General features: G+C 39.1%; 2 protein-coding genes across 3 annotated transcripts; one reads left to right on the top strand and one right to left on the bottom strand.

The window, feature by feature from the left end:
• Positions 1-34: 34 nt before the first annotated feature.
• Positions 35-8,786, bottom strand: LOC134866203 (mitochondrial fission factor homolog A-like). Of its 2 annotated transcripts, none has more exons than XM_063886214.1 (7): positions 8,205-8,786; positions 5,894-6,112; positions 5,584-5,762; positions 4,180-4,265; positions 3,870-4,040; positions 2,475-2,550; positions 35-1,928 (listed from the first exon to the last, which is right to left on the bottom strand). In XM_063886214.1, exons 2-7 carry the CDS (start codon positions 6,105-6,107, stop codon positions 1,797-1,799), a joined length of 858 nt encoding a protein of 285 aa, XP_063742284.1. In that variant the 5' UTR covers positions 6,108-6,112; positions 8,205-8,786; the 3' UTR covers positions 35-1,796. The 2 variants fall into 2 exon arrangements, with proteins under 2 accessions (XP_063742284.1, XP_063742283.1); XM_063886213.1 differs by lacking the exon at positions 8,205-8,786 and adding an exon at positions 6,718-7,004.
• Positions 8,363-18,989, top strand: stk25b (serine/threonine kinase 25b). Its single transcript, XM_063886212.1, has 11 exons — positions 8,363-8,778; positions 10,519-10,749; positions 11,175-11,231; positions 11,376-11,484; positions 12,597-12,754; positions 13,726-13,911; positions 14,114-14,259; positions 15,998-16,103; positions 16,187-16,258; positions 18,425-18,561; positions 18,637-18,989. The coding sequence occupies exons 1-11, from the start codon at positions 8,749-8,751 to the stop codon at positions 18,674-18,676; spliced, it is 1,272 nt and encodes a 423-aa protein (XP_063742282.1). The 5' UTR covers positions 8,363-8,748; the 3' UTR covers positions 18,677-18,989.
• The last annotated feature ends 64 nt before the right edge of the window (positions 18,990-19,053 follow it).

Here is a 19,053-nt window from a genome sequence, read left to right as displayed (position 1 = left end):
GGGCAGCATTGCTAAAAACACAAAGTGGACCAGATTGACATCCATCATTTATTACAGAAAAGATATATGAACAAACAATGAATGTATTCATATATTACAAAGAATGTTAAATATTAAAGTTAAACTCCAGCTTTAAGTAGTATGTTTAACAAAAAAAGTTTGTTTTTTGCATGTGATAAATTATATTATATACATTGCCATTTAATTCACATACACATAGTAGCTCTAAGATTTATATCACACCGTATAATGAATAAAACCACAATCCATGCTTTTAGTCTGTTATATAACTTAGGGTAATTCACAAGTCTCAAATTATTTACAAAAAAGAACTACAAAAACCTTTAAACAGTAGAAATTGCATGGAGAAACATCACTGCACAGATGAGCCTTAGCACTCCACCCTAACTATTTGTGTTGAGATGTTAGCTACATAATCCAAAGTAAAAAAACAAAGGACAAAGTACAACATTTACATCAATAGGCTGTACATAAACGTTCATATGTGGAGTTCAGGACATCCAGGGTAAATGTTATGGCATCTCTAGACTTAGATGTGAATATGACACGTTTAGAATCCTTGTGTTCCCCTCTTAATATTTTTCTCCTGAACCTAAAAAGGTTTTGTATGAGCTCACCAATAAATGATGGTAAGCCTCAGTGTAACATTTTTACATCGGATTTACCTAGCTTGAATTTGCACAAAATAATCATACAGTTAGGGAGGCTTTTCAATATAATACAGGTGTAGCCTAATCTTTATCGGCAATTCGAATGTAGATTCAAAATGTTAATGTAACAACAATGAATGAAGCTTTAAACTATCTGGTACAGCCCCACATAGGTGAACATCTGTGCAGTATTTGAGAAGTGGAGGAAGTCTCAGACTCAAACTTCAACATGGATTCACATTGGACATTATATTTGTACGACAGGAACCTGTGTTGTAGCTTGGTTCAGCTCTCCACATCGAGGCAGCTGCTAACATTTTGAAAACATCCAGCTGTAGTGTCAATGACTCTAGCAAGAGTGAAATCCATACATGAATATTTAAAGATATTCAAATGTAATGGTATTGTACCCAATAAGAACTACTTTATGGCCAGATGTCAAGGTGTGACATCTTGATTTGAATGCATTTTGGTTATGTTATACTGTCTCAAGCTGCATTCAAATGAAACACGATTTCACTTTGCTCACCGCAAGGTTGTGCGCAAAGTTTTTGAGGTGAAACAGTCAATTAAGTTTTCTTAAGTTCTCTGCTAGATTGCGCCATTACTCGCAGCTCTCATCTGATTGGTTGCGCATCAAAGGGTAAGTGGTAACTAGGTCAAACTTAAAATTATTTGAAATTTGAGCACAGTGACAATTTCAAGTGGTAAAAGACGCCGAGGGTAGCTCTGCCACCTAGTCGGGTGGCAGAGCTACCCTCCATAGAAACACAACGGATACGCCAGCATAGAGCTGTTTTACGGCATATCAGGTGAATACATCTTCCGATCATATCTTGAAAACACTAGGATTGAAATTTGTAAGTGGAATCCACAAATAGAACTTGGCAGGATTAGAACGAGTACTGTATCGTGGAGGACATTTGCGAATGTTGTTGTAGTTTCCTGTGGTTGACTAAGTTAAGTAAAGTCTAGGGAATTTTTTCATTTTATTTTAATTACATTTTTATTTCCCAGTTTGGGATAAATAAAGTATTCCTGATAGTAGTGTATTTCAATGGTTGCACATTTAACAAGGAATTGCTTTGGCTTCCAGTATTTTGGGGACTCAGTCTGGTCCAAATCTCAGCGCCGGAGCCAGATCCAGGTGTTGATGAGCCAGAATGTCACCGTAGCAGAGTACAGGATCACCTCTCGCTTGGAGCGCTCTTTGTTTTCCTCCTCCAGCAGCTGCAGGCGCCGGTTCAACTTCACAATCTGAAGAATGACCACAAAAACATTTCTTTATCTAATTAAAATAAGGGTCAACGTATATCCAAATGATTACCACTATTTGGTTTTCAAGTTAAGTATAAAGTATGCAAGATGATGTCAAAATCAGAATTAAAACCAACACAGACACAAGGAGTACTACTTTTGATTTGTGTGTGATTATATGTTGGAAAATTACAACATATCAAACAAACTTACATTTAACTCCAAAACCACAGCAGGAGAACAATAATATAAGGCGTCAAGTCATTTCTTACTGGCCCCATGAAGTAATTACTGCTTGTATTTCGTAATGTATTGTTATGTTTGTGTACACCTCAGTATATGAAAGAAGCCAGTTGTAGCTCCTTACTGGCGTGCCTCTGTAAGCAGACTGATGTGATACATAAACTTGCTGTGTCAGTATGCCTTTGTTGCAATTGGGTTGTAGATAGTGAAGCTAAAAATAGGAGAGAATACTTGCAACAAGCAGAATATGTACACCAGAGCAGCCTAAATCAGCGACAGATTTAGGTGTGTGAGACATATTACCTGCCGCCGCAGTGACGAGGCGTCCATTAGGCCAGACTCATCAGGGTTTGTATCCAGAGCCAGCTCCAGGTGAGACCTGTGAATATATATCCACATATTTATAGATTATAACAGCATTTAATCTGCAATACAGTATTTCATTTAACATTCTGTTTTATCTTGATCTTTGTATATGTATTCTATTTCCTTATAGCTGCAACTGACTTGCACTTCCATTATGTCTGTTTATACACTATTTATTGTTCTTTTCTTTAAGTTAAGTATGTTTTGTGTTGGAGGAGCCTGGGACATCAACACCTACCCTGTAGATATTGTGCATATGGCAAGTAATGCCTTTGAAGATCAAAATATCTCAATTTAGAATAATGACAACAGTGACATACTTAAAATGAGTGAAATTCAGCAGCTTTCTGCATAGCTACAGAAACAATCCAACACACATTTATCCACCCAGATAATGTTGTTGGACAAGAGCGTTATGCTGTGTGATACCAATGACACAAGTCATCACCCTGACTACTTCAGATACCTCCATTAACAGGGTTTCTGTCTCACATTAGCACAGGCAGAGAAATCACAAGAATGTTCTTATCATGTTACTTTTGTTTAGGGAAAAATGCCAGCACATCCCCTGTTAGATTGATAAAAACCGGAACAAACATCATGACAGCCCAATTTCAATGTGTATCACGTTACTATAATGTACAATTCATTTAGATTTCAGCCCTATTTTGCTGCCTTGCTTCAGAAACTCCTATATCTTATACCTTTATCCTCCATTACAGCTCCACCTGGGAAGCTTCCATAAAAGGTAACAAGGCTGTGACAAGAGCAGGCCTGTAATCATTCCTCAATGAATTATAAATACAGATAAAATGCTATTTGCAAAACACATGATTGATTTTAGGTTTATTATTTAATATTTACATAATAACAGACTCAAAGCCGACCAGCTCACACCTGCACAGTCATATGATTTCCGAGAATAAAATGAGCCACTTTATCTGTCGCAGGGGAGGCTCCTGCAGTTACAAAATGAAAAAACTTTCAAAACAGACTCCATATATTTAAATATGCAAATTTTTATATGTTCACACTCAAAGCCTTTCCAGTAGGGATCCGTCTGTCAGGGTTGTTTAACACCAAACCCTTAATAACAGCAGATACGCAACACCAAACTAGCAAAACTACGCAATAATAATGTACCCCCAGCTTTCTGAATTGTCATATCAGAATATTAGCAAATGTCACGACAGGCTTGCTGTTTGTGTGGAGCATAAAGATTCCTAATTTCAGGATTTTTCCTAGAAATCCACCACCAGGACCAGCTGTCTGTTCTGGGGAACCGAACACAGTGATTTCTAGGAATTACAGGGACAGAGAAAGACAGAGCACCTGCGGGGAGTGTCGTCCAGCACCTCGATGACCTGCTGGTATGCCCGGCGTGTCGTCGACTGGATGTAAGACATGAAGCCGGCAGCTGTAAACATGTGGATTTGCGCATCCTCAGGGGAACAGAGGGGGGGACACAACCGGACTGGGGGGGCAGAAGGGGAAGGGGTTACACTGGCGGAGAGGTAAGTGGAGAGAAACGGTAAAGATATAAGATGTTTTATACAACACACAAGTGACATAAGCAAAACATATAATACGTTTATTTAAAACACACACAATAATATAACAAGTATTTCAGATGTGGGCTCACCTCACATCACCTCTATGACTGCTGTGGCGGCCATGAATGTTCTCACTCGCACTGCGTTCCCTCCGAGAGCGGGAGTGAAAGTGAGCCTACGAGTGAGGAGAAAAGATCAATAACCCGGACTGCACATAAAGCCTGCACGGTTTGAACAATAACTTTGATCTGCACTTTTCTTCTGCCCACATACATGTGTATATAACACAATACGGACTTCAAAATGTATATAGTACATGCCCATCTAAGAATTTATTCCCAATCATTTTTTCTTCTATAAGTTTGTTTAAAACCGTTACTTACCTGTATATCATTTGTATATCTATTCATTTATTTTTTATCCTTGTGTGAATCTGTACTATTTTTCTTTCTAAATATTTTGCTTCATAAACTCCTGAATTTCCCCATTTGATACATGCAAACACTTTGCATGCAATGCAATATGGACAAATGCAATATTCAGATAGCAGAAAGAGCACTATTTGTGAAAGGCTAACTTATGTTCTGAAATGGGAGCCAGAGCCCTCAGGTATCAGGCTTCTCTGCTGTGGACAGGGGTTCATGTTTGTGTTAATGTTAGGGCTGGCTCAGGCTTGTCTTGAGCCATCCACTAGTAATGCTGCTATTGATTTAAACTTCTGGGGGGCATTTACCGTTCACCTCTCTTCTTCTCTTTCTTTTTATCTTATTCTATCCATCTTTATGCACCGATATCCCAAAAAAGCTGTCTCAGCATCCAGGGTCATTTTTTTTTTTATCCTGCAACTGGATGACAAACAGGTGTGCTATTTTCTGTATAAGCTATGCGCTCCAATGTCTCCTAATTTAGTTTGCTTGTTGGTTTCATACATTGTCTGTACTAATAATGAAATAGTAGAATTTTAAAAAGTATAATTCACAGAGTTATTTTTGTCTTCCACATGGCACATTGCCTGTATTAAAGGATGTGTCTGGATCATGATACATGGATGTCATGGTTGATATCCTCCTGGATCAATGTTGTTATGTACTATGTTTACATCACCATTTTTGTCCTTTCGATTATCAATGTTTTTTTGTTTTTTTCCAAATCTATACACAAGACATCCATTGCACATCTGTCCGTCCTGGGAGAGGTATCCCTCCTCTGTTACTCCCTGAGGTTTCTATCAATTTTTTTCACGTCAATTGTGGGTTTCTTGGGCCCTGGAACCGCCTTGGTGGGAAAGGAGTATACGGAAGTCCTTCCTTTAACGGTGGCTGGTTCTTAGGAAAGGGTTTTCTATGCTGTACACACTGTAAAGCCCTGTGATAAGAATGTGTTATTTGTGATATAAGGCTATATAAATAAAATTGTATTGATTAATATGATTGAGTGGAGGGAATTTTCATTCAATAAGTTGTACTGAAAAAAAAAAAAAGATGAAAACGTACCGCCTGGCTGGGATTGCTATGAGAAGCGGCAGTTTGTTCAGTTTCCATAGAGTCCAGTGGCTGCTCCGCAAGAGTGAGGATACGTGGGGGGGCCTTCATGTTCAGGAGGTCCATGGGAGGGATTGATTGGATCAGATCCAAGTCTCGAGGACGAGAAAATTCTGAGTCGCCATCATCACCTGTGGAGAACAGGGTCAGTTAAATAAAAAGGGTTAGGTTAGGGTTGTTAGAGGAGTAAAATGCAAACAGTTTGTTGACCCTAGTGCAACTTTAAGCTCTCCATGCTGAGTTGTGCGTGTCCTATCCTGACCTGCTACGATGATCCTCTCTGGCACCTGCATCATGGTTGTGTGAATGGGCAGGGGCTGCTGAAATTGTAGGGACTCTGAATGGTTCCCAGAAGCCACCTTGAGGGTATCAGGGATTCGCATCCTCTGGCTGATACCCTCTGTGTACTCCAACTCATAATGGATGCGGCTCATCTCTGCCACCTCTGCAGAGGGGGAAGTGTATGGCCCACTCATCTGGCCTGTAGACACATTCAATTAATAGATGTGGAAAAACATTTAACATAATCCCCAGAAAGAAAGTCTGACTGAAATGCAAGTTGGACTGTAAACATTAAAGATACCATTGATGTCATCTTGATTTTGTGTTATAGTACAAAGCAGTATGCTGATAATGAAAATAACCTTACTTTAGTCCATGCTTACTGGTTGCTTGTCTAATAATACTGCCCAAAATATACTGTAGCCCGTGTAAAAGGGCTTGTACCATTGAGGAACCAAATATAAGCCCTACCACATGATGGAAGGTAGGGGGTGTATAAGCTATGACTTAAACATAATATATTTCACGTTGTGTTACATGAAATGACATAACGTTGACATTAGGTGTAGCTGTTGTTGTCACATGGCCTCAATGTCATTGAATGAAAATCCTCACCTGACGCCATGTCTAGCATGTAGCTAATATGTAGCTAATGTCACTAGTATGTTTAGCATTAGCTAATGTTACCTTTACCACAACACGTTAGCTAAGCAGTGCGTTACAACCGCGGACTGCCCACTGTAGCAGACAGGCTAACCAGATATACTAATGCTCCATTCAGCTTTATATTGTAGAACTACTTACAGTTATGGTTTTAGCACCAGGGGTTAAAATGTCATGTGTGAAATTGCTGTTCTTTCTGCAAAATGAACAGCATTAACCGGAATGGACGACAAGTGAAACCGAGGAACACACCGCTTCAAACTAGTGTGTGTTTGTGTACAACCGCCAGCAATATCCTGTGTGTCCAGTGGGGCGGAGTGTATGAGCTCCACGCATTGTCAGTCAAACCGACCCGCCTCAGTAGGGGACACCCGGGCCAAAAAACAAGCGCACATAATCATCACACTCAAATGAGTTAGTTAAAATACAATGTTTATGTAATTGTCTTATATCATACACAACACAATATTACTTACTTATTTATAACAATAATACACTAGTACTGTTCTATTGAGATTTGTTTATTAGTAAAAGAAAAATATTATATTCCAACTGTAATTCATTATACAATATATAAAATAGCAACAATTCCTTGCTTGCAGAGAGAACCCAGCATTTCATTATTGTTAACTGACATTTCATAATAACGAAATATAATAGAGAATGTTTTAAATGATTACTTTGTCAGAAAAACATTTTTCTTTATCACTGCGTGACGGATAGCTTTTCATTATGATGTGAAGTGGTAAAGATGATAGAGCCGGCAAAAAAATATAATGAAAAAAACCTAAGATGTTACAGAAGAATATGGCCCTACACTAACCCTTTGACTGGTGATAGTCTGTGCTGAGTTAATCGGTGACTTCTTTGCAGTTAAAAAAATGTACATGCACATATATACTTCCAGTAAAAACCACAACATAGGGTAGAAACTGGGTTAGTCCAAACGCTTTCAATACAAATATTCACACATACAACATGTTTCAGGTGAGTCATTCATGCTACAATAAAGCTAATGTATATGGGCCAAACTCATTGATTTTATTAAACAAAAATGTATTCTGATATATTCTTCAAGTAAGGCAGCACTTAAAAGGGCCTATTTTTATGGCACATATGCATAAATGGCACATGACACTATGCAGCTTAAATGTAGTCCAATATGAATATGTATCAGTGATAGAAGAAGTATCAGAAATAACTAAAACTACAATTGTGTTACAAGTAAAATTCCTGCATTATTTAATGGTGTATTAGTATAATGAAGAAAGGGTACTTAAATCACCTTAAATGTACAGTAAATGTATTATTATTGATGCAGTAACATGTCAGGATTAATTTAATGTTAACCAAGCCAACCATATTCCATTCTATTCTACATTTGACTTTTTATTGTACATTACTGCACAACAATAATGTACAATAAAAAAAATGTACGTCATATACTCATTACATATTTAAGTATATATATATATATATATATATATATATATATATATATATATTAATCTGAAAATTAACTACTAATTTAATTCATCAAACTCATGTAGTGGAGGGAAAATAACAGTATTCCCATGTGTACAGAGTAGCATAGAATATAGAAAGGGTATTTTAAAAAGTACACTTACCTTAAAAGGGTACTTAATACCATGAGTAGATTCACTTAAAGTATTAGGTATATTAAATCATGAATGTCTGCGGCAGCAACTAAATGTAACTTTTTCTTCAGTTATTTTGGATTGACAGTTTAGAAATACACCTCCCACAATTCCACCTCCTTCGATCCCACTGCGCATGCGTCCTCCGGCTGGGCCATTATTTTGTCCTCCTCAAGCTTCAAATGAACAACAGGCTAAGCGTTCCTTGAAATGAATTAAATATTTATAGACGCAGGGAGCATTTAATCTTCTTGTTCGTCACAAATGGAGTCTCTCGGTTAACAGCTTGTTGTCTCGCCGGCACACTCAGTCCTCCGTTGGACTCGGAGGCCGAAAACAGAGCGCGGAGTGACAGCCCCGTTAAAGCCAGCAGACTGGGTGTTTATCTAGTTGGCTAGCCACCTAGCTAGCTTCCTAGACGGCTAAGAGGGGAGGAAACACCCGAAAGGACCATTCGGTAACCTCGGAAAGACAGAGCTGTGGCTGTCCCGGTCCCGTCCAACCGGCAGAGAGGATGGCACACCTTCGAGACATGCAGAACCAGGTACAGAAATGCTATTTTAACCGACTGTCACCTCCCTTTAAGGTCCAAGACAAGGCGAACCCCCATGACTGTCAGGCTCACCATGAATAGGTGGGAGGGGGTCTAAGCTATCAATGCAAGTGACAAAAACCTACCATATACACACATACGAACTCGTTTATTTTGGCAGCATCAGGTGAAACAATGTAATTAGATTGTATAACAGTATACAGGAATGTTTTAAATGTCTCCATTGTTTTAGTCTTGCCATTAATCACATGCTGCAGACATTACAACATGTATATTGGCTTCCTTAAGTGCCTCCTCTCCTACTCCGTTAAATGATAACTAATTTCCTGCTGTTATGCAAAGGGAAACCACTGAACCCATAAGTTGGGTGTCACTTGAATTACATATTGGCACAAAGTTCGATCTACAGTCCAGTTGATACTGAGTGACCAAATAGATGGATACATGGAAACAGATAAGAAAGGTTAATCATCCATCAACCTTTTATATTACTGCAGTGAATGAGATCATTTTTATGTAGGCTAACAAATGATCAAATAGAGCTGGGTCGATCCATGGAGAAAATACACACTAGTGCCAATATGTTTTGGGTTGACCACTTGGGATTCATAATATACTTACACAAAGAACAAATCATAAGAAATGTGTATATATCAGAATGAGAATACCTAGAATTAAGAATTAGAACAACCAAATAAGTCTGTTCAGTTAAAAAAAAATACATAACTTTACTGAAATTCAGTATTTAATTCACACTTATGCGATATTAAAGGGGCCCTATTATGCTAATTTTCGGGTTCATATTTGTATTTTGTGCTTCCACTGCTTAAATGTTCAACAAGTGCTTCATTTTTGTCCTTCTTGTAATTGATCAAACGCTTAGAGGTGTCCCGCCCCTTAGCCTATCATGTACAATGTGTTGGGGCTATAGCCAATAGAAACACAAGATTCTTACATAGTGATGTCACTATAGTACAAAGGAGTCCAATGGAGGAGTTTCAGGTAGGATGTGGGGGGAGTGTGTGGGAGGGAACACAGGGATTTAAGCCTTTGAACACCATTTACATGCACAAAAACCTGTAGAACACACTACAGGGAAAAATAAAACCCCAAAAAACATAATAGGGCCTCTTTAAACTTTTAGTTAGCAATTATTAAGAGATGGGCAAGAACTTGATCGACTGATGAAAAGCCAATAAAACAGCAATAAACCAAACCCCATGAAAGAAAGAAAGAATAACTATGCAACTTTACAGTAATAAGTTATCACCATCCTATGAGGAGAACTTGAAGGAAACACCACAGATTTATGAATTAGTTAGATGAGAAGGTTGATGCTGCAGTGGCGATAGCTCAGCAGTCTATAGCCTAACTAATATTATAACACATAAAAACATGTTTTTTGTCTTTGCAGACCACGCACGAAAACATATATAACACACTACAGGGAAGGGATAACCACATAATAGGGCCTCTTTAAGTTATTGAAAGAAGTTATATAGGTTCATATCAAGATATCAATATACAGTAATGTCAATATATTGCCCAGCCCTACTGTCACTTATATGAACCTTCTATAAAAGGACATTTATATAAAACAAGTCATATGCTCTTGTGCCGTCCAAGTGCTTGGCAAGAGACACACACACTTCTTCTGTACACACACAAATAAGCCCCTACAGTCATCATGACAAACACTTAATAATTCAATGCATTCTGTCACTGGATCAGAATACCCGGTTGGACCCCGAGGAGTACTTCACCAAGCAGGAGCGGATCGGGAAGGGGTCCTTCGGGGAGGTCTACAAAGGCCTCAACAACCGCACAAAGGAGGTGGTGGCCATTAAAATTATAGATCTGGAGGAGGCGGAGGACGAGATCGAAGACATTCAACAGGAGATCACGGTGCTGAGCCAGTGTGATAGTCCATTCGTTACCAAGTATTATGGATCCTACCTGAAGGTGAGACACAAATTAAAACGTGATACATACACAGACTTAGCACTTGTTTTTGCTTTTGATATATTTGTCCATACATGTACTTTTACATACTTTATAAATAAAACAAAACAAAGTATGTCGTATGCCATCTACGGAAGAGGATTAGGGTCAAATGTGAAAAACATTTTTGAGATCTGACAAAACATTTGTTTTTCCAGAGTTCTGTCTATGAAGTATGAACTCTGAGAAAAAAGTCACAATCAAAAAATGTTATTTTAGAAAAAGAAAGCAATCACATGTGGCTCTAGTTCTCTTCTGTAGCGTTTCTTACGTGACATATTAAAAAACTAAAACATATAAATAAATACTTATAGTAATGAATAAATACATTTATAATTTATATAAATAATAATCACCTGCCTTTAATCAAAATGTTTTCCTCTCAGGGGACCAAGCTGTGGATTATCATGGAGTATTTAGGTGGAGGATCTGCTCTGGATCTGGTAAGAAGACTTATATATTCATATAGCTTTTATACAAAGAGGCCATTTTACTTTACATGAGAAGCAAACCTGGACCAGCTCTTGGTTCTATCTCCTAACTTCTATCTTTTTTTAAAATACATATATTTGTTTTTTCTTCTCCAGCTGCGTCCAGGGCCTCTTGAAGAGACTTACATTGCTACTATACTGAGAGAAATCCTGAAGGGGCTGGAGTATCTGCACTCGGAAAGGAAGATCCACAGAGATATCAAAGGTAATAAGCGCTCCCTTCATGCTCTTTTTCAATAAGCATCTTATGATATGAATTAATATAATCTTACAGTGTTTTCCTGGTACAAAACCAGAAATCATTCTCATAATTCTGAGTAGAGAGATGTTGTGATATACCAGCATTGACAATAATATATTGATAACATATTTATAAAACCGATTATACATTCTAAATAATCCAGCACCAATCACCAATCAAATACGTTTCATACAGTTATGGTAACAGATTCTCTCTCCGCATCCCTACTAGAGTAGTTGCCTCATCGATTTGCTGCTCAACAGAATAAAAAACTTGCCAACTTTTTGGATTATCGGCTAATGGTTGAAGAAAATGTTCATGCAAAAATGTCAGAAGAGGCAGTTTGTCTGCTTCTTAAATAATATATATAGTAAGGATATGTCCTGTTCACAACATATTAAATTGACTATCTTTGGGTTTTGGACTGACAAGACCGTTAAAGACATCCACAGAGCGTAGTTTGCATCAGTGTTCTGTTTCAGCTCCACACTCGGAAATATGCTACCAACCTGCATAAGTGTATGAACACCGTCTGTGAGCTAGAGCATTTCTCAGCTATTCTCTAGGTGTTTAAACCTTACATTTGGTATATATAAAAAATGACAGCGAGATGAGTAATTAAGTTGACTTTAAAAAAAAGCAACATTGTGTGAGCCTCTATTTACTAAATTCCTATATTTCTTTTTCAATTCTCTGTCATAAAAGCAAACTACATGGCTTTTTCAAGTCACTCTTATAAGGATATTCATTTTGAATTACTATGATATTGTTAATTCATCACAACGGACTTATTGTGAATGTTTTTTATCTCAATCCAAAATAAAATGATAAACTTCCCATCTGTAGCTTATCGTAGTCTTTCAATCTTAGGTATGGTTAGTGTGACCTAAAAAACACAGGAAACACTTATTATTCTGGGATTTTATCAATAACACCTCATTGACGTTTATATGGTGTTAAAAAACCCAATTACTTGTTCACATCCCTTATGCAGGATAACAGTTCAGTTTAGAGGTACTTTGATTTCGTATGACTTGTATTTTAAGCGTGTTTCGTCCTCCGTCTGTTCCTCCTAGCTGCCAACGTGCTGCTGTCGGAGCAGGGCGAGGTGAAGCTGGCAGATTTCGGGGTGGCGGGTCAGCTGACGGACACTCAGATTAAGAGGAACACGTTTGTGGGCACGCCTTTCTGGATGGCTCCGGAGGTGATCAAGCAGTCGGCCTACGACTTCAAAGTGAGTGTATTGACGGCACTATGTTTGTCTGATCGTTTTTATTCTCACTTTTGGGTAAAAAGATGAATCAATTTGGTAGTAAATCACAGCTTTAAATAGAAAGTTATCGGTGAAAGCCCGGATGGTAGAGATTAGACAAGGATTTTATTGCAGATGGTGATAAAAAACACTTAAGTAGTAGATAGTGGTGAATTTCTTTTGTGGGATAACATTAAAAATTCTCACATGATCAACTTTAAAAGGCTAGCTAGCTTGTGTCGTGGTAGAAATATATATATATGTTTATGAATTTTCCACTATAAAGGATGAGTCCTCTCTCTGAAAAAATACAACTAATATTCTTTTCTTAAATTAATGTAAGGTTAAGCTATTCCAAAATATTTGAGGGTCACTGTTGATGTTTATTAGGATTATATTCTGAATCGCAAATCATTTTTTAAAGGATATTCATGACACGAAATATTTATATGTCTTTAGTATTATTTCTCTTATAAATGAAATATAAAGTTGAGGGATGTTTTACAAGATTACACAAATGTATGACAATTCTTATGTTAACTTTCATTAGTTCAGTTAACCATGATTATATAAGGTTATAGTACATTTTCCTTTCTTTATGTTCTGCTATTGCATCTTTATTTTAACCCCTGTACATGACTTAGTTAAATGTTTACCTTGATTCCTTTTTTCTTTAAAATGTACAACATTTACAACTTATTTATCTTAAAGTTTGAAGTTATTTCACCATAGGATTTGAGAGTTCAGAGCAAAAAGATGCATTGTATAACTGACGGGAGGCTATTTACACGCTATCTACTACTAGTACAAGTTACTTTGTTTTCTAAGTGGACACAACATGACATTTTCAACATTGGAATAACCTTTTGATCCAGGTCGTTCTATTTTAATTACTTTTCCAGTGTCTGAATGTGAAGTTCACACACCTCACTCACACACGTCTCCCTCCTCAGGCTGATATCTGGTCTCTGGGTATCACTGCTATCGAGCTGGCTAAAGGGGAACCTCCTAACTCTGACCTCCACCCCATGAGGGTCCTCTTCCTCATCCCCAAAAACACTCCACCCACACTGGAGGGCCCCTACAGCAAGCCCTTCAAAGAGTTTGTGGAGGCCTGTCTAAATAAAGACCCTCGTTTTGTGAGTAACACACCTGCACCCCAGACTTTGATCATTTGAAAGGATTTAGAATGTGATCTGTGCTCTCTCAAATATAAAACCAAATGTTAGCATGTTAGCACATCTCTTAGCATGTAGCTGTTGAGACACTGAATTTTACTCTTATACAGTCTATGATTTCAAACTTATTTTCTGCTCATGTCTTTGTCATATGTCCACACAGAGGCCGACAGCCAAAGAGCTCGTAAAGCACAAGTTCATCACGCGCTACACCAAGAAGACAGCCTACCTGACGGAGCTCATCGACCGCTACCGCCGTTGGAAGTCGGAGGGCCATGGGGAGGAATCCAGCTCCGACGACTCGGATATGTGAGTCTGGAAAAAACACACATTCATAACATGTTCCAAAGGATCTACGCACAGCCACCTTAAAAATGAGGATGAATAATGAATGATGTTCGAGAGAAAGAAAATACCAACCAAGAAGTATCAGCTCTGTATGTGTTGCCTGTTTTAGTATGTAAAAACATATCAGACTTAGCACACAACTACCACTTCTTCATGCTAATAGTAACATTACATACATGTTCATTACTGATACTACATGGTTTGTTTTTGGTTCTCTGGAAAATCACCCATTATTCATCCTCAATTTCTGGAATACACAGTTATTTAGAGTAGAACACAAATTAGTTTTTAGATTAGCCCGCAACAGAAACATTTCTCTAAAGGTCTAATAGCTTTTATTAGTCTAAAGAAAAAATACACACACTTCTGAATTCTCTCTTTCCCCAGACTAAGAGTAGTGTCATTCCTCTGTCAGCTCCTGATAAAACACACTTCATGCCAACTCAACAGAAACAAAAACAAATCAAAAAAAATGTGGCTAGTCCTTAGCTCTGCACTTCTAAGCCAGTTCAGCATACCCTGGATATCTTTGAGTTATCTGGCTTAACTCGGTAAGTCAAGCCAGGGTTTCTGAGTCCGGCTACAAGGGGGCAGGGTCATAAACATATTCATAACATCAATAAACATTTGACCAATCCCAAACTTGGAAAAGCGACCTGACAGCGGAGCGTCATACTTCATGAATGTAAACTATTATTGTAGACAAATAAGAAGAACATAAACTTTAAACATCCATGACTTAAACACTTAATCCAGGATACGATCCAGATATGGCTCGAGAAGCTGACAGAGATTAGTGAATATAGGATGTGATATGAATTATGATTGCGATACGTCGGCATCTGCACTGTCCGGTTAATTATGTTGTGGCAGATATTTAAGTAAGTCTGTTTGCTGCTATTGTTATCGATGGCCAGTGATATTGTAGTAGTCTAATTCATTTATTTTAATTTACTTTCCAGCGTACGGCAGTTTGAATTGCTTTAAACTCCCCACACTGAGCTCTGATTGGTCAGCAGGCGGTGCTTTCACTGAGTTGATCTTTTAGCTCGAACATGACCTGGTCCGGAGCAGGTTAGGTGTTCAGCATAAGTTACCATGGCGATTTTCCCTGGTAAGAAGTGAACCAGCGTCGTAGGACTGAAAACCCAGAGTTAAGCAAAATCCTGCTTCGTAGTACAAACCTCTGTTTTCACGTAGGTCAAAATAAACTTGTGATTTAAAGGCTCAGGTGTGAAAATATTCAGGCTGTACACTCTCTTTTTGTCTTTTGTCTCTGAACACTAAAAAGTTCTCGTTCTTCGAAGGTAGCAAAAATAAATTACATGAAAAAAACACCGGCAATATTTAGTGAGCCAATCATGTTTCACGTTAAACTGCAGCTACGATTGGCTTCCTCTGAACACAAACCTGTATTCCTGCTTTGACCGACGTTCCATTAGCTGTTACCCAAACACCATGTCCAAAAAAGCTTGTTCTTGAGCATACAGTCTTAATGATCACAAAGATCTGAGGCTAAAGGGTCCAGAAGTTTGTGGGATAAGGCAAGCAGACACACACACACACACACACACACACACACACACACACACACACACACACACACTCTCCTGGCAGATATATTGAATTAATTCTATACATGTTGGTGTCCCCCACATTATTTAATACCTCTTTTCTTCTCTTTCCGTCCTTCCTTCAGGGATGCTGATGGAGATGTGGACACGTGTCCCATGTGGACCTTCCCCACAGTCCGACCCACCACTCTGAGCAAACTACAGAAAGGCTACACACACACAGATTCAGAGGTAAGACATACACACACAGCAAACAAACACACACAGAGTCCAATCTTTAGTTGTTTTTCTAACGCTCTGTCTCCCCTCCACAGTCAGGAGACTCGGTGAAAAGGCAACCCAAGTCACAGTGCTTGTCTGCTTTGGTAACACCCATCTTCAGAGAGGTAGGTGGTGGGGACGGGGGATATAGAGCTTTGAACACAACACGTATAGGATGGAGGAGTTTATCCTGGCCTGATGTTGCTCATAATAACGCCACAGGATCTCCAAAAGCACTTTTAGAAGAAGATAGAAGATTTACTCAATTCTATTTAGTGGTGAAGCGATGATCTATTTTTGTTGGCTGACCCGCAAGTCAGCATTGCCATGGCTCCCACTGACAAGAGCAACTGGATTATCCCATGCAATTTCGGAATATTGCAAAATAAATAAGCACGTTTATGAGACTTACACGTTTTGTTCAGCGGGATAATCTCCACATGTCAACACCACTTGGTGAGATTTGAAGCGTGAATGCAATCTCCAGAATTAAAAGGCTAACATAAGGCTAAAAACAAACAACCTCATGGCCGCATGGCTGCGGCTAATGATCAGCGTGATGATGTTTAGTAGTCTGATTTGGTCACTTATTAGCAACTTCTGTCTTTATGACACAAAGAAGTCGAGTGTGGTATTTACTGACGTATTTTATGTCATAGGACAAAACATGAAAATCTCTTCAGCTTGTTCAGACTTTATTTCAGGCTTCTAACCAGAGACACGTTCAAACAAACATTTGCTTTGAGCCAAGGGAACCAGAAGTGGTCAAATGCTAGCTCATTTCCAGGTTTTAGGACTCATTCCTGCGCTGATCGATAAGTTAGTACTGTCTGTCTGGTGCTGCTTGTCACTGATTAAGCCTTTATTAATTCGCCGAGTAATTCTAATCCTTCCTCAGGAAATACCATGCTATACAGGTATTATATCAGACGCTTATTTCATCACCTAATCCTTCAGATGTCTACAATATTTAAAACCAGATCAAAGAATTTATTCAATGGGGTTACTTAATGTCCTGAGAACATAATGTGGTATTTTACCATTATTATTTAGTGGTTCAGGATTATTATATTTAGCTGTGTAACAAATATATATTTCAGCAACAACTTTTGACACAAAATAGAGCATACTCATCATATACACTATATAGACAAAAGTATTGGGCCACTCCTCTTCATCATTGAATTCAGGTGTTTTCATTGCCAGAGGTGTATGAAATCAAGCACCTAGCCATGCAGTCTGCCTTTACAAACATTTGTCAAACAATGGGTCGTTCTAAAGAGCTCACTGAACTCCAACATGGTACTGTAATAGGATGCCACCATTGCAACAAGTCAGTTAGTGAAATTTCTTCTCTCCTAGATATTCCATAAACAAGTGGTATTATTGCGTGGAAACGTTTAGGAACCACAGCAACTCAGCCTGGAGGTGGCAGACCACGTAAAGTGACAGAGCGGGGTCCCAGAGTAAAAGTGGCCAAAGCTCTGCTGACTCAATAACTGCAGAGTTCCAGACCAGCTCTGGCATTACTGACCGCATTGTGCCAACTGTAAAGTTTGGTGGAGGAGGGATAATGCTATGGGATGTTTTCTGGGGTTGGCCTCGGCCCCTTAGTTCCAGTGAAGGGGATTCTTAATGCTTCATCTTACCAAGTCATTCTGGACTATTCTATGCTTCCAACGTTATGGAAACAGTTTGGGGAAGGCCCTTTCCTGTTGCAGCATGACTGTGCCAGTGCACAAAGCAAGGTCCATAAAAGCATGGTTGGATGGGTTGGGTGTGGAAGAACTGGGCTGGCCCGCACAGAGCCATGACCTCAACCTCGCTGAACACCTTTGGGATGAACTAGAGCGGAGATCGAGAGCCGGGCCCTCTCGTCCAACATCAGGGTCTGACCTCACAAACGCTCTTCTGGATGAATGGGCATAAATTCCCACAGACTCACTCCAACATCTTGTAGAAAGCCTTCCGAGAAGAGAGGAAGTGTTACAGCTGCACACGGGGGACCAACTTCACATTAATGCCTGAGTTTGTGTAGGTGTCCCAATACTTTTGTCTATATAGTGTGTCATGTCCTTATACACTCTAAACTTTTAGGAACCTCAAAAGAACTATCTACACCTAAAGATCCCCTGGCTACCCCCCCTTAAAAGGATGCAAAATAGGTGTATGTTACTGTGGTGGCATGGGAAGATGTTTAAGTAATATATATTAATACAAATAAAACCGAAAAGAGAAGGAAGCTCAGTGCATACAACATTATCTCTAACTGATTGTTCCTCTTGTACCAGCTGAAGGAGAAGCGGCGGGCGAATGGGGGGGGCGTAGGAGCCATCGAGGAGCTGGAGAACGCCTTCAACCTGGCTGAAGAGTCGTGCCCGGGCATCTCCGACCGCCTGGTCACACACATGATGGAGAGGGTGTGCAGGTGCGTCTGTGAGGGGCTTCCTGCAGCAGGATACAAACACTGGAACGTAACTAATCCATTTCCTGTTTCTTCCAGGTTTTCTTTAAATGGTAACACCACCCCTTCTTCGCGGTGAAACCCCAGCTGGATGTAACTCAACCCTCCCCCCTTCCTTTTTCTGTCTCCCAGACCCCCCCCCCCCCCCCCGCCTCTGATAAGGACCACAGAAGACCCCCACCAACACCGACCACCCCTCGTATCTTTGCACCTTTCCCAGTTCTGTCCCCCCCCCCCGAGAGATCTTTTAATTAGTTATAATTAAATATTTTTACAGTTTTTTCTTTAAGAGCGGAGAGTATTTAAAACAAAAAAGCCATGACATTTAGAGCGTTGTGTATACCTGTTAGATTGAGAAGAAAAAACTATAATAAAGTCTATGGAAAATGTCACATCCTGTTCAGTGTCTCCTTTGGTCTTGCTCTGCTTGATGCTCCAATACAAACATTGCCTCCC

This window comes from Eleginops maclovinus, chromosome 6 (assembly GCF_036324505.1).
Source record: "Eleginops maclovinus isolate JMC-PN-2008 ecotype Puerto Natales chromosome 6, JC_Emac_rtc_rv5, whole genome shotgun sequence".
Classification (NCBI taxonomy): domain Eukaryota; kingdom Metazoa; phylum Chordata; class Actinopteri; order Perciformes; family Eleginopidae; genus Eleginops; species Eleginops maclovinus.
The sequence above is the reverse complement of the archived record's forward strand: the minus strand, read 5'-3'. Positions and strand labels throughout refer to the sequence as shown.

Coding starts and splice junctions, on each gene's coding strand:
- LOC134866203 (XM_063886214.1), bottom strand. CDS start 6,107: ATGAGTGGGCCATACACTTCCCCCTCTGCAGAGGTGGCAGAGATGAGC. Junction 5,763..5,893: donor AGAGAGGATCATCGTAGCAG/GTCAGGATAGGA, acceptor TGTTCTCCACAG/GTGATGATGGCGACTCAGAA. Junction 2,551..3,869: donor CTGGACGACACTCCCCGCAG/GTGCTCTGTCTT, acceptor ATATATTCACAG/GTCTCACCTGGAGCTGGCTC.
- stk25b (XM_063886212.1), top strand. CDS start 8,749: ATGGCACACCTTCGAGACATGCAGAACCAG. Junction 11,485..12,596: donor GATCCACAGAGATATCAAAG/GTAATAAGCGCT, acceptor TGTTCCTCCTAG/CTGCCAACGTGCTGCTGTCG. Junction 14,260..15,997: donor AGCTCCGACGACTCGGATAT/GTGAGTCTGGAA, acceptor TCCTTCCTTCAG/GGATGCTGATGGAGATGTGG.